The following is a 16,233-nucleotide window of genomic DNA, read 5'->3' as shown; positions in this document are numbered from 1 at the left end:
CGCTGATCGGCTAGGGAAGCTGCAAGACACACAAAGGATCCACGCCGAGAGGGTCATTTTTGAAACTTTAAGCAAAGCGGCAGCCGGTCAACTGGATGAAAGGTCAAGTGTGCACAGTTGGATGGACCGTGATCCTTGTTCATGGCAGCCAATGAACGAAACGCCTGAGGCAATGCGTGGCACACCAGCACACAGTCGAATTATATCTCATCCAAACCTGCCGCTTGCCCCTCCACCACAATATCCCAGGTTTTCCCATTCTTTCCTTGGACAATTATCTTCTCCGCCCAGCCAAGGATTTTTGAATGCTGAAAACCATTATGAAGAACTTTAGTTCCATTTAACATTTAGGGTTTAAGTATAATTGTTCTATAGTTAAGTTATTTTATATGAAAGAGTTAAATTAAAATGTTAATTTATGTTAATATTTGTTATAAATAAAAATGTTTTGTTGATTCAAACTTGCAGCCTGCTTTACTGAATTCAGCATATAGTTATTTGCAGATCTAGTAGGCGGGGTAATGGGCTGGGTGCATGTATACAGATGCACACATATAATGAGTGTGAGTGATGAAACATGTTAGTTGTTTTTAAAAAAGCGTACACATCAGGGGATATAAACTGTAATTTTGTTTTATAACGAAAATAAAGATAACAACAACCAAAAACTTAAATATAACAAAACCAACAACAACAAAAAAAAATTAATGGCTGCCGCTCTGCTGTTGTGCAGCCACAAAACTTGCCAGCATCACTCCGTGCTGTTTGACTTGCTCAGCCAGTGTCCCCTGTGTCGCCATCATCCTCCTGTGTGAAGCCAGGAGGTCCTCTAATGTAGGGATTTCTATGGAGGGAATGGTAAAACTTATTTTGTACATGCATCTAACTATCAGGTACGTGTTTGTTATTTAACACTTACGGTTTCCGTGTAAATCGGGTGATGAAGAGCTAAGGGACCACCCGGATCCTCTGGCATCACTGCCTAGGGAAAGATACAACACTTCATAGTACACGACAGTCCTATCCTTTACAAGTTGTATGGACCTTTTTTTTAGTGCAAGAATTACCGGGAGACAAGGCTTCACCCATATCACGGAGTGATGGTGGCGAGCCTGTTGGTGACGAGCCTGTAGGTGACTCCGGCTGGGGCTCCGGGTCTGCTGGTGCTGGAGAAAAAATAAATTATTACATTATTACATACCTGAGGTGCTGCACTGTAATTACTGTTGTAACTAATGTGCCGCCATATACAGGGCCGTATTTTGGGTCATATGATCAGGGGTCTCATTGTATGAAGGACTGTGCAGTGCCGGGTGTGCACGAGGAGCACAGAGCGTAGCCGGGTGTGTACGAGGAGCACAGAGCGGAGCCGGGTGTGTACGAGGAGCAAAGAGCGGAGCCGGGTGTGTACGAGGTGCACAGAGAGGAGCCGGGTGTGTACGATGCGCACTGAGCGGAGCCGGGTGTGTACGAGGCGTGCGGAGCCGAGCCGGGTGTGTACGAGGCGTGCGGAGCCGAGCCAGGTGTGTACGAGGCGTGCGGAGCCGAGCCGGGTGTGTGCGGAGCGGACCGGCATGTGTGCAGAGCCACATGCGTGTGTGTGTATGAAGCAGAGCATTATGTGCTGCCAATATACAAGATGGAGCACTGTGTGGTGTATACGTATATGTGTGTATACATGCCCCTCATTTTACAAGGGTGTGTCTGACGTTGGGTGCACGCCACCACCGCCCTCATTATCATTGGAATATGTCATGCAATTGTTTTGTTTTGTGTATAGAAAACAGTTTAGAAAGCTTTATAGTTTAGTTTATGGTCAGGAAGGGATGGTGATAAGCAAGGAAGGTGCAGGGACAGGTAGTGATGGCTACTTGCGGACATGTGCGGCACTTGCGGTTTTGCACTTGCGTTGAGACCAAAAAAACACTGCTAGCATTTTTTATTTTTCTGCTGTTGAAAGAACCGCAAGTGCTGCACATGTCCACAAGTCCCATAGGGAATGAATGAGACCAAATGCAGTGTTGTCGTAACTGATCTTTTACACGACAGATGAGGGAAAACTGTTGGATCTGCCATGAATGTCCAAAAAAAGTGGTGTGAAAGTAGCCCAAGTCACTGCTGACAGTCTCTGCATACTCATCAACTGGGGAGGCAGCACGAAAAGTGCCGAGGGCAGCAAAAACACTAAAAACGGTCGTGGCCATATGGCCATATACTATGCTAACCTATCTTAACACCACTCACCACGATGTGGAAGGCTCTGTGACCAGATGCTGGCGAGGCGCTCACTGGACCTGTACTGCAGATCCGCCAGCTTCTTCCGGATCTGGGTACTGGAGCGCTGCACCCCAAATCTCTGGGCTAGGCCCCGACTGATCCTCCGCAGCACAGCCTGCTTATGGAGGACTGGATGTTCAGGGTGATTATGACACCCATAATCACGGGCATCTACCTCTGTTACTAAGTACCGCACTTCTGCGTCGCCCCAAGGTGTTGCACGTCGCCTGGCCGCCATTTTGCCGCCTCTAGTTACAAGCAAGGCCGCAGCAATGTCCTTTAACCCGCCCACAATGCATCAGCGCCGTAAACCACGCCCACGAAGCATCAACGTCACCGCGGTTATTATAGGACGCTACTGCGTTCGCGAAGGAAGCGGCCTGAATTGTAATCTCCAGGTCAGACCGAAGACGCTACTGCGTTCTAAAAGTTACGCATTATCAATACAGCATCTCCGGTTGCATTGGAAGACTGGAGTGTTGGTGGTTTAATGTATGGATATGTATTTATGTTTAGATAGGTATTTATATTTGTATGTCTGTGAGTATGTATGTGTATATGTAGGTATCTGTGTAGATTTCAATGTTGGTGTATATGGATGTATCTGTATACATAGGAATACACGTATGTATATACGGGCCCTTACTGCAGAAAGAATGAGAAACAAAGCTTTTAAAGAATTAAACACAAAGTTTATTAGACAAATCAGTACAATAATTAAAACAGTGTATAAATGTCAGTAGTAGCCCACTATAAGTTCTGATGCTGCCAAGTAACAGCACCAGGGCCGTTAAAATATTAATAGTTGTCTCGGCAGGTCTTCGCATCGTGGGTGTTTCTGCCAGGTACCAACGGTTGAAGGCCTGCAATTGCGGGATCATTTGCGCGCCATTCACCGAGCTGCACTTCCCCATTTACTAGGCCCACAGAGTCCATGAAGCCAGGTGGACTGTACGCCAAAGAATCGCGATGGCGAAGGAAGTTGTGAAGCACACAACAAGCCAAAACAACGGAGTCTATCGATTCAAGCTTCATGTTAATAGGCGTGTGGAAAACTCTGAAGCGATTAGCCATGATACCGAATGCATTTTCTACAACCCGACGTGCCCTTGACAAGCGGTAACTGAAAATTCTTCTTTCCTCTGTTAGACTTTTTTGGGGGAACGGTTTGATAAGATTGGGATGAAGCGGGAAGGCCTCATCACCGACAAAAACAAAATTAAGGTTGCCTCTAGTCTCAGAGTTGGGAGGCAAGTGAAGGTCACAGTTGTTCAAACGCTCTCCAAAGAGTGTGTGCTCTAAAACACCACCATCGGAAACCCTTCCGTTCATGCCAACATCTACATTTATAAATTCGTAATTCGCGTTAACAAGGGCCATCAGGATGATGCTGAAATAGCTCTTATAATTAAAGAAGTAGGATCCGCTGTTCGGTGGTTGAGTGATCCGGACATGTTTCCCGTCCAAAGCCCCACCACAGTTAGGGAACTGCCAAAGCTGCTCAAAATCGGAGGCAATCTTTTTCCATTCCTCCTCCGTGTTGGGAAACTGCATGTAGCTACGTAGACTGTGGAAAATCGCATCACATGTCTCTGGAATTAGAACGCTGAGCAGGGTCCTTGAAATGGCTGAAGAAAAATGCAAGTCTTGCAGCGAGCGCCCGGTGGCCAGGGATCGCAGCGTGACTGCCAATCTTTCATCTGCCGGGATGGCAACACGCATCACTGTATCCTTCCGTTGAATCAGTGGAGTAATTCTTTCCAGTAAATGTTTGAAGGATTCCTCAGACATCCGCAGATAGTTGCGGAAATCATGAGGATTCTTATCCTGAAGCTCTCTTACAAGTTGCATGTGGGACAAATCAGACCTCTTCTGCAGCCACTCTCTGGTCCACATGCGACGCTTTCGTTTGGAACACCTCTCTAGCATCCGGGCCTCATCTTGCCGCCGAGATTCCTCAACCAGCAATGCAGCAAACACAACAGCACACTGCGCATTGTTCATGATGCTGCAAACTGAAACACATAAAAGAAAAAGATGAGAAAGTTAATAAATTAAAAAAAAAATAAAAAATAAAATTATAAAAAAATAAATGCACTCCATTCCGTTACCATGCATGACAGAAAACATGCTGTATGGGTGTGTACGCACAAGACCCCCTAAAATAGCAGCCCGTGTAAAAGTATATGTACACAGATAGCAGCCAAGCCCTCACTCCCTCCCTCCAGAGCAATGATAGCAGGAAATTATTAGTAGGTGCCCTATAATAAATTAAGGGAATGGAAACGCATTTGAGACCCCAAACGATACCTACCGTGCACAAAGTATAGATATCAGAAGAACCGTTGAAGAATAGAATCGAAGAGAAGTCGCAGGCCGGAGAACTCTACAACGATCTGCAATCCACCACGCGCTCAGGAACAAAGTGTAGCAATATGTTATATGTTCATGTGGCCTCTAGGGGTCTCACTACTTTTATGTGTGTTCTATATTCTTTGTTTGGAACTTGTTGGATGTTGTTGTACTCGGAATTCATGTAATGGAGGTTGAGACATGATGTGAATAAAGAGCCTGGAGATACTCACAGAGTGTGATTTATGACAGGATTCATCAAACAGAACACAAAGGACGGAAGAGCTATCGTGTCGCCTCATATGGCAAGGCCGCCAACCAATCAGAACGCAGTAGCGACCACCAATCGGAACTGAATGGGCGCGGAAAAGGCAACGCAAATGCACGCCTGTGTGACTACAACGTCACACAAGACGTCCCTCATCGAGGTCTGTATCGTCATAATAGCAGCCATGTGACAGGGTCACAACGACCAACGACATCGTTGTACAGGTCGTTACAGGTCGCCGCATCGCTGCTGCGTCGTTGGGAAGATCGCACTGTTTGACATCTCACCTGCGACCTCATAGCGACGCAGCAACGATCCCGGACAGGTCGTATCGTTGTCGGGATCGCTTAAGCGTCGCTATGTGTGACGGGACCTTTATTCCTCTTTGGAGGAGACTGCTGCTTCTCCTGCTCATCCCAGGGGAGGGGACACACATTCCTCTGCCATCAAGCCTCAGGAGTTGTAGCAGAGCTGACTCAGCTACGAATCAGGCCAACAGCTATTCCTACAAGAGAGGACATGGAGACATACATAACACGGCTGGAGCAGGCCAGAACTGAATACTCTGCGCACTGAAGTTAAACAAGTAGATACTCAGGTCCAGGACCATACTAACAGAATCCAAGATATTGAAAGTAAGATGCTTTCTCATCAGAAGTCACTAGACATATACTCCAGCCAGCTTTACTACCCGATAAAAGCCCAGGATGATGCAGAAAACAGGGGAAGGCGCAATAATCGGAGGATACGGGGTCTACCTGAGTCAGTAGAATCTAAAGATCTTTCTCACACATTGACATGCATTTTCAACAGAATTCTGGGTGAGCCTCCTGAGAAGGAGATTGAATTGGACAGAGCTCACAGAGCACTTGGCCCCAGAGCATCTGACCCAGACCGTCCACAGGACGTGATATGCCGCATTCATCACTATGTACAAAAAGAAGCCATCCTGCAGAGGCTCAGAGATGGATCCTCTGCTCTATTCCAAGGATCAAAGATTCTAATCCTACCGGACTTGTTACGTCTTACTTTGAAAAGAAGAAGCGCATTGAGACCTCTCTTGTATTTGCTTCAAGATCATAACTTGCCGTATAGCTGGGGTATTCCATTCCATTTGCAGGTCCGTCATGTGGGCCGCATGCATATCCTCAGGTCCCCATCGGACATTGCATTATTTACATCAACCTTGAACCTCCCTCGGATTGAAATTATGGACTGGCCTACTATTCCAGTGGAGACCTTTGGTGGGTTATCCCAACGTCTGTCGAGGGCCACTCAACACTGGGGCAGGAGGGGGCGGGAATCTTTCCCTCCTCCTTGAGATCTGTGGTCTGGGGATGATCTCCTTTCAAAATGAATGCACTATTCTGATATACAATAATATGTGTCCATGTTTTGCTTTCAGATACTATAAACATAAGGATGAATGACCTCGGGGAGATCAAAACATCCCACACCGCGGAGACACCATCATGTTAAAGACCTGGCTATTTATTGCTTGCGTTGAGAAACACGTTATGGTGTCTTCGAGGCTTTTCTACATGCATTTGCATATTTCCCATAAGGGATGGGGGCAGTGTTCTGGATCACTACGTTGAGAAACACGTGATGTCTCCGCGGTGTTGGATGTTTTGATCTCCCCGAGGTCATTCATCCTTATGTTTATAGTCCTTTTACTAGGCACTGCTCCTAACAGCCAGTTTACTAATCCACACTGATGAGGGGCAAATACCCCAAAACAGCTGTCTGTGGATGGATACCATGTTTTGGCATAGGTGGTTTTCCTTTTTGGATGCTGCCCTTCCCGTGGTTGTTCCTTCCCGGTGAAAAACCTGGCTATTTATTGCTTGCGTTGAGAAACACGTGATGGTGTCTCCGTGGCTTTTCTACATGCATTTGCATATTTCCCATAAGGGATGGGAGCAGTGTTCTGGATCACTACGTTGAGAAACACGTGATGTCTCCGCGGTGTTGGATGTTTTGATCTCCCCAAGGTCATTCATCCTTATGTTTATAGTCCTTTTACTAGGCACTGCTCCTAATAGCCAGTTTCCTACTCCACACTGATGAGGGGCAAATACCCCGAAACAGCTGTCTGTGCATGGATACCATGTTTTAGCATAGGTGGTTTTCTATTTTGGATGCTGCCCTTCCCGTGGTTGTTCCTTCCCCGTGAAAGACCTGGCTATTTATTGCTTGCGTTGAGGAACACGTGATGGTGTCTCCGCGGCTTCTCTACATGCATTTGCTTTCAGATACTGATTCTGGAATGTTGCTCCAGTTATCTTTATTTGTAACCATCATCAGGAGTTGGGTTATGAATGTTTTCTTCACCCAGGGGCTTGTTGACCTTCTCCCCCTTCCCTAGTCATAGACAACAGGTTAATAATAGTCTTGGGCGAGGGAGGGTCCTGGGGCTTATATTCTGATTATTTGACTATACTCTGTTTTCCTTGGTTTTTACATGGGGGGGCGTGGCATTTAGGGGGCAGATTTAGCTTTGGTGTTGTCTTGGCCTGGTGAGGGGAGCCCCTCTATGGAAAGCATAGTCCCCACCAGGAATTCACGTCACATTGTTGGACCTTAAACAATTTTCCCAACAATACTTCTGCACTTCACACATTCTTTGGTACATGTTCTTTTGTATCTTAGTATACTCACTCTAACCTAGTTAGTACGTTTGTCTGTTTTCTTCCCTTACATTTTTATTCTCTCCCCTGCTGACTCTTCTTTTATATTTTCCTTTCTCTTCCCTCTACTCACTCCTGTGTCTGCTTCTGTCCCTTCTTCTTTTCCAACCCCCCATAATTTTATCTTTTTTCTTTTATTTCTTACTTCTCTTTTTCTTCTTTCTCTCCCTTTTCCTCCCCAGTTTATAAAGTACTTTACCATTACCATGAAACAGATCAACATAGGATCCATCAACGCCCGAGGGATGAATGTCCCTCAGAAAAGGTTCCAGATCTTGTATGAAATGCATAAAAAGCGGACTCACATTCTCCTGCTCCAAGAGACTCATTTCAAGGCTGGCTGTCTCCCCACCCTGAAGGATCGATATTATTGCTCTTGGTTTCAAAGCCCTAACCCCGAATCAAAGTGAAAAGGGGTCTCAATAGCCCTACATAAGTCATTGGTCCATTCAGCCCTAGATTCTAGGACTGCCCCAGAAAGCAGGTACATTTTCCTAAAACTTTGCATTAACTCAATGGTATTCACCATAGCTAATACCCATACCCATACCCAATAAAGATCCGTCTTTAGCTTGTTCCACTATTCTGTCGCTCCTGTCGGATTTCAGGGAGGGGACTCTGATTGCAGGCGGTGACTTCAATTTTACCCTTGATCCGGAGGTGGATACTTCATCTCAGCATCATTTCCTGCCCCGTAGATGTATCAATGCTTTTAAATGTAGGATTCAGGACCTACGCTTGGTAGACGCCTGGAGAGTCCTGCATCCTACGGATAGGAACTATACGTATTACTCCCCAACTCACTCTTCATACAGCTGCATAGATATGCTGTTAATAAGCCAGCATGCCCTGACCTGGCAAGCCCAGACTTTTATTGGCCACATTGCCTGGTCGGACCATGCTCCGGTGTTTCTCCATCTTATCCCACCAAATGGCCTTCATCGACCATGGACATGGCATCTCAATGATAACTTACTTAAAGACCCTCTATACACTATGGAAATTAGGAAGTCTATCTCAGAATTTCTAGAGATCCATGAACGTGACCAGACGTCCCTTCCTAACCAGTGGGAAACACTTAAGTGTGTTTTAAGGGGTCTTTTGATTAAGCATGGCTCTAGACTGGAAAAAGAAAGGGCCTCTCTAATTTTCAGTCTGCTCCAGCGGATTAATACATTGGAATCCTCACATAAACAATCTTTATCCTCTTCTGTGTACGCGGACCTGTTAAAAGCAAGGGAGGCGCTTAGGGTCCTACTGGATCAAAAATATTCCCGTCAAAAAATCAGATTCCATCGATCTATGTATGAAAATGCGGATAAATGTGGCAGGGCATTGGCTAGGGTGCTACATCCCAGAAAAGACACTAGTTATATCCCACAAATCATGTGGATCGGGGAAGGGGGGTTCGCACACAGGATCCAATCCAAATTACCGAATCCTTTCGAGCTAATTATAGTGACCTTTATAATATTAAGGGACATGTCAGCTTCATCTCTTCACCTTAAAATAAACGACTATATCAGACAAAACGCCCTTCCAGCTGTCCATCCTGAACTCGCAGACTCTCTGGAGGAGGACTTTTCAGAGGAAGAGATTTCTGCCATTATTAAATCAAATCCTGTGGGAAAGAGCCCAGGCCCTGATGGGTTCACACCAAAATTTTATAAGGTATTTAGCGAACAGCTTGTCCCTTTCCTAACAAAAGTCTTCAGTTCTGGGTCAGAGGGATCCCCATTCGTGCCCCAGTCCCTGGAGACCCACATCAGCGTTTTACCAAAACCAGGGAAAGATCCATTGTTAATTTCCAATTATAGGTCCATCTCTTTGATTAATGTGGACATAAAAAATTTTTTCAAAGGCCCTGGCAAATAGGTTGGCACCTTTGTTACCCGGGGTTATTCATACAGATCAAGTAGGGTTTGTCAAGGGCCGAGAGGCCAGAGATAATACGTATAAAACTCTTCTCCTGATGGCTCGGGTGAGGTCCAGATCACTACCATTGTGTTTGCTTTTGGTTGACGCAGAGAAGGCCTTCGACCGGGTCAGTTGGAGCTTCATGTTGGCTTCCTTGCATCAATTGGGCCTGGGCACCAAATTTATTGAGAAGATTCTCTCTATATATAGGGGCCCTACAGCTAGGGTTAGGGTTAATGGGTTCCTGTCCTCCCCTATCCGCATCAACAACGGTACACGGCAGGGGTGTCCTCTGTCCCCTCTCTTGTATGTATTGATAATGGAACATCTGGCAATAGCCATTAGAAAGAACCCCAGCACTCACAGTATTCCAGTTGGGGTAGGTCAATGTAAATCGGCCTTATATGCAGATGACCTTCTCATGCTTATATCACAGCCTTACATTTCCTTCCCCTCCATAGTCAAATAATTTGAGACATTTGGCCATCTTAGTAATTTTAAAGTGAATTATTCTAAATCAGGGGCCCTTAATATAACTTTATCTAGAGACGAAGTTCAACATCTTAAAGATAATGTTCCCTTTAAATGGCAGGAAACAGCATTAAGATACTTGGGAGTTACCATCCCGACAGATCATGCTAAATTATATTCTTTAAACTTCCAACCCCTTTTGGAAAAGACTTTGAAAGACTTAGGTAGCTATGATAAGTGGAAGCTCTCATGGCTCGGCCGTATAAATGCGAAAAAAATGGATGTACTTCCTCATTTCCTGTATATTTTCCAGACAGTTCCTCTAATTCCTCCTCCTTCTTTCTTTTCCAGAATCCAATCAGCCATCTCAAGATTTGTGTGGGGGTGGTGGTAGACCCCGGATCGGCATGGGTACTTTATATAGGTACAAAGGCTCATGGGGCGCGGGTCTTCCGAATTTCAAATTGTATCACAGAGCAGCGCTATTGACACGCATGCTGGACTGGCAGTTCCACAGTTCAGACAAACAATGGGTGGGAATAGAACAAATTAGCTCTACAATTTCACTCCATAACCTTCCATGGATCAGCCCTAAAAGTAGAGGTCAATTTAGTTCTGAAGCTGACCTCCTTAAAGATACACTTAGAGGATGGGATCTGGAGACCCGCAGAGGCTCTCTGTCCTTAGGCAGTGGACCGCTTACGCCTCTCTTCTCTAATCCGGCGTTTCCCCTGGGGTGGAGAGGGATCGTTTTCTTTGGGACAATACCAGATGCTTTCATGTCCTCAAGGGTTCGGCCATGCCCACTTTCGAATCAGTGCAGCCGTTAGAGGGAGGGGGCCCTTCTGATCCTTCCTCTCGTCTCCAGAGGGCGCAGGCTCATACTCCTCCCTTCCTACGCCGTTTGAAAAGCTTTTCCTGTTGGGGTCGCCGCCTGCACATGCTGTCTCCTTAATATATGCTCTTTTGAACCAAAATACCAAAGACAAGTTCCCCAAGTATGTGGAGAGGTGGGTTGGGAGTTGCTATATCGGCGGCGGAGTGGAGGAAGGCGTTCGTATATTCACATAAATTCTCTATTGCCTGTGCCGCAAAAGAAAAGAATTACAAAATTCTCACCAGGTGGTATCACTGTCCAGATGTCTTACACGCCGCTTTTCCCTCCGTCTCCGATAGGTGCTGGCGTTGTGGAGTAGAGAGAGGTACCATGCTACACATTTGGTGGGGATGTAAGCATATTAAGCCATTTTGGGATTCTGTCTTTCCGCTTATCAAGCCATTAGCGGTCATTTGGTGACCAACTCCCCCCAGGTGGCTTTATTATCTATCCTCCCGGGCTCGTTTCGCTTCCAGAAAAAGGGGCTCCTAAGATTCTGCTTAACTGCTGCGCGCACTGTGATCCCGAGACATTGGAAATTCTCCCAATCTCCTAATGTGTCTGAATGGGTCAAGGAGATGACCAGCCTTCAAAGTATGGAGGAATTGTCCGCTGAGGTAAACGGTTCAATGGAAAAATATCTGCAGGTCTGGAGTCCTTGGATTTTGTATATGGACTCTCAGGACTTTCAATCCCTCTTTTCTAACCCATAAGGAAGATAGATTGAACAATACGGGTTAGACGGACGTCATTATAGGGGTGCAAGTTGCCCCCTTCTATATCAGACTCCATGGTTCCTCCCCTCCTCCCTTTTTTTCATCCTCTCTCCTCCCCCATATTCCTCTTCTTAGTCTCATTCTTTCAGTTTGTGTTTATACCATTATTTCTTGGAGTGACCTAGCTCCTCTTGTTTGAGTCGCTCTCTTTCAGGATACCTCATATGTATCACCAAAGGTCATACAGTCTCCCTGGATAGAGGATACCTACATCCACCATGGATTTTTTTTTTCTTTTCAGATCTTGTTGGACTTGATTGAAAATGATTTTGACCTGAAAGCTATACTATTTCGGGACTTGTTGGTTACAGGTTTTGATATACAGTTGTATATGAGATTTCTTTTTGTACTCAATACTTTTTATGTTGTTGAATCCTTTGTTCCTTGTTTGTTTTGAAGTTCTTTTCAATAAAAACAGATTAAACATAACTGGGCCTCCAATTGGTTCAGCCAGACCATTATGGATCTGGCCGTACAAGTTGCTGCAACCGCTGGTCTTAAGAGAACCGTCCGCCATCTCCCAGGTTTCCTTAAAGAAGGTATCTGCCTTCCTGTCGAGGGGATCTTTAAGGGTGCCCATGTCCTCAAAAGGTAGTGAGCCTGTTTTTGATGCCTTGGCCACTGCCGCATCTAACTTAGGAGCTTTGTCCCAAGTGTTGACTGCCGGGTCCTTGAAGCGGTATCTACGTTTAAGAGCTGGTGGTAACGAGCCCTTCTTTTCTAGCTTTTTGTATTCCCGGAAAATTAGCTCCTGGATCTTTTTGTTTAATGGGAAAGAGCTTCGCTTCCTCTGATCCAGCCCACTAAACATGATCCCCTGCATGGATAGCTGCAGTTTGGATTCCGCTATGTCCATCGTTCCCCTGACTGTTCTTACTAACTTATCCACCCGGACTAGGGGCAGACAGAAGCGGCCAGCGTCTTCCTCTGATGAAGAGGATGAGGGAACTGAATCATAGGAGCTCTCATCTTTCTCCCCTTCCGCCAAAGAATTTGAGTACAAAGGGGCCTTGTATTTTGAGCTTCCCGCTTGAGACAGGGACTTCAGGGATTTTTTTGCTTCTGCCCTGACCATCTCTTTCAGGTTTGCAGTAACATTACATGATTCTTCTGCTTCCTGAGGGAGGATAATATAAGCAATAAAGTCCATCTAGACCTAATGCCACTCCACCCCTTCCCTGAGACCTTACCGTCTGCTGGATACATGGTGTAAATAGCTTATTTGGGCATGAATCTGGTAAGGGGACTCCACAGAGGGCGCATTCCTTGTGTTTTGCCTTACCCATGCACTTCTTCCCCTAAAACAAAAAATATAAGGGGGGACTGCGTCACTGAGTGAACATTCAGATAGATCACTTACCAAGTGCCTGCAGTGGATAGGTACTGGAATATGAGGGGGGTTTGAAAAAGTTGATGCTGTCGATCCCTGCCTGGAGGAGATCTTAAGACTGGACTGGTCACTCCTGTCACGCTCTTTATCCTTCGGCTTCTGTCGCACCTCGTCCAGCAGCTGAGGCTGCTTCTCACGATTACTCTCCATCATGGACAGAAAATGAGGCCAGAAGCATGGGTCCGAACCTGGAGCATGCTTAAATCCCCTCTTCCGGTCAGCAGATGTCTCGCGCTGCCCCCCGATTGGTTCTCCGCCCCCACAGGTACAGCCGACCAGCCAGAGGGAAGCGCGAGTGTCCGGCGTCCTATTCCGGTGGGTGCCGCCATCTTGGATTGCCACGCATGTGCAGCAACCCCGGTGACCCGGAAGCTCACGCCAGCCCCGCCTCCGATGTCACCGCAGCACATCTACGCTTCCTCCATGCGCAGAGCAGCGCAGGACACCCGGCCTGCCAGTGGCGCCCCGCACAACGCCTGCCATGATGCCCCCAGCTCTACACACATCAGTGCTGGCACCAATCCCCGCACCGCAATAACAGAAGATCCCGGGGGGAATACTTACTCATAGCTGGCTTCCCTGGAGACAGACATGCTCCAGACTCCACTCCCTGCTGTGAATGCCACCACTGTGCAGCCCAGCAAGGACAACCGTGGCGTCTCCAGGAACTCCACACCGGCTGAGGTAGGAGACCCCCCACTACATGAGTCGGCCGTCCAGCCTGGGATCCATATCACACTCTTCTTCTGTAGGATCCAGTCCCACAGGAACAGGAAACCAACTGATGCATGGGAGAGGTGCCGCCCTCTTTTGTATCTGGTTTCCTGTGCCTGAAGGGCGGATGCCCTCTCTTGTGGTGCCGACATGGGAGTCCGAATGAATAATCTGATACGAGACAGAACAGCATCCAATTTTGATGGATACATTGCAATTCTCAAAGATAAGATACTATAAATGATCTTGTAAATGATTTATATCAGCTGCTGTATAAAACGGATTGTATATGGAGAGCACATGCATGACAAGAAAAAAATCGTCTCACTTGTCTAGATGAAACACTGAATATTTTTTTCAGATGCTCAAGTGAACAGATCATAGGTTCACACTGGCATAAAAAAAAGTGATCCTAGTTTCATCCAGAAAAAAAAAGCAATTTACATCCTGTTTGTCACCCATATGCAATCTGTACGGCCTTCATTTTTTATTAAAATTAACAATATCAAGTACAGTTTCCTAAATTGCAATGTATTTGTAAAATTCTATAAGATTTTATATGGTTACACCATATCGGATTCGATTTATTTTGTGCATCCATACACGCATAGGTGAGTCTAATCAAAAATACAGAAGAGACTAGCGCAAGATTCAGTTTATGTTTGAAAAAAATACTAATTTGAATAGTTGAATTGAATTACAAGGTCCTAGTGCTGTTCATGTGATGCCAACTTTTTATGGCCAACTCACTGGCCACAAATATGGTGTGAACCTGGCTTAAAAGAAGATAACTACCGCTGTGTTACAAATCCATTTTCAAAATACTGATCACAATGTCCCCCATGTGAAATAAACCTTAGGAGAACCCCCGATAATGCAATTTTCCTTTTTTTCTAATAATATCCCCACCCCCACAAAGAGCCATCATTTTTTAATTCTTCCATTGATATAGCCGTATGAGTTTTTTTTTTACTTGAACAGTTCTTTTGAATGATAAATTTAAAGGAAGGGAAAAGGCGAGTGGATGGGTGGAGTAAATATAGATTTTGTTTTTTAAATGCACATCCGTAGCTTGGAGAACAGAGCTGGCCGTGACACACTCACATTACTTCTAGTGGGTGTTCCAATATTTGTCAGATTCCCTCTAGTTATCCTTATTTACTAATACCTCATAAAGATTTCCTGCACATTTCTCTTTGAAGAGCTGCATTGACCACTTTTTTTGCGGTTGAGCAGTCCTAATATGGTGATGTTTCACCTTACTGAAACTTATACAGTATGGTCCATTAGGGAAATATATCTCCGATTCTGATAGAAGGCTGAATCTGCCGCTTCTTTCCGGTAGGTATGACAAACTCTCAAGCTCTCTCAAAAGATCCATGACGTTACTATAAGCATATCACATGTGATGTATATTGAAAAGCCGACCGGAAGTGAAACAAGCGTGTTACTGTCGCCTCTCTGGGCTCCAAGCACCAGGTATACCTCTCAAGGTACAGCCCGCAACTGGGATGTAAGGTCAGACAATGAGGGCACACATGATGCTGAAATATTTAACCCCTTAGTGACAGAGCCAATTTGGTACTTAATGACCGAGCCAATTTTTGCAATTCTGACCACTGTCACTTTATGAAGTTATAACTCTGGAACGCTTCAACGGATCCCGCTGATTCTGAGATTGTTTTTTCGTGACATATTGTACTTCATGTTAGTGGTAACATTTCTTCGATATTACTTGCGATTATTTATGGAAAAAAAACGGAAATATGGCGAAAATTTTTAAAATTTTGAAATTTTCAAACTTTGTATTTTTATGCCCTTAAATCAGAGAGATATGTCACAAAAAAATAGTTAATAAATAACATTTCCCACATGTCTAATTTACATCAGCACAATTTTGGAAACAAAATTTTTTTTTGTTAGGGAGTTATAAGGGTTAAAAGTTGACCAGCAATTTCTCATTTTTACAACACCTTTTTTTTTAGGGACCATATCACATTTGAAGTCATTTTGAGGGGTCTATATGATAGAAAATACCCAAGTGTGACACCACTCTAAAAACTACACCCCTCAAGGTTCTCAAAACCACATTCAAGAAGTTTATTAAACCTTTACGTGCTTCAAAGGAACTGAAATGATGTGGAAGGAAAAAATAAACATTTAACTTTTTTTTGCAAACATTTTAATTCAGAACCATTTTTTTTATTTTCACAAGTGTAAAAACAGAAATGTAACCATAAATTTTGTTATGCAATTTCTCCTGAATACACCAATACCCCATATGTGGGGGTAAACCACTGTTTGGGCGCACCGCAGAGCTTGGAAGTGAAGGAGCGCCGTTTGACTTTTTCAATGCAGAATTGGCTGGAATTGAGATCGGACGCCATGTCACGTTTAGAGAGCCCCTGATGTGCCTAAACAGTGGAAACCCCCCACAAGTGACACCATTTTGGAAACTAGACCCCTTAAGGAACTTATCTAGATGTGTGGTGAGCACTTTG

The 16,233-nt window shown here is 45.1% G+C and overlaps 1 protein-coding gene across 2 annotated transcripts in view; it reads right to left on the bottom strand.

The window, feature by feature from the left end:
* Positions 1 to 609: 609 nt before the first annotated feature.
* The window catches only part of ERLIN1 (ER lipid raft associated 1), a 265,288-nt gene continuing 249,664 nt past the window's right edge, over positions 610 to 16,233 (bottom strand). The window contains exons 12-14 of one of the 2 annotated variants that reach the window (XM_069753034.1): positions 1,068 to 1,166; positions 920 to 982; positions 610 to 844 (exon numbers count right to left, since the gene is read on the bottom strand). In XM_069753034.1, coding sequence (XP_069609135.1) covers positions 830 to 844; positions 920 to 982; positions 1,068 to 1,166 — 177 coding nt within the window. In that variant the 3' untranslated portion in view covers positions 610 to 829. The remainder of the gene's footprint in view (positions 845 to 919; positions 983 to 1,067; positions 1,167 to 16,233) is intronic. The other variant, XM_069753027.1, reaches the window with a different exon arrangement.

This window comes from Ranitomeya imitator, chromosome 2, assembly GCF_032444005.1.
Source record: "Ranitomeya imitator isolate aRanImi1 chromosome 2, aRanImi1.pri, whole genome shotgun sequence".
Taxonomy (NCBI): domain Eukaryota; kingdom Metazoa; phylum Chordata; class Amphibia; order Anura; family Dendrobatidae; genus Ranitomeya; species Ranitomeya imitator.
The sequence above is the reverse complement of the archived record's forward strand: the minus strand, read 5'-3'. Positions and strand labels throughout refer to the sequence as shown.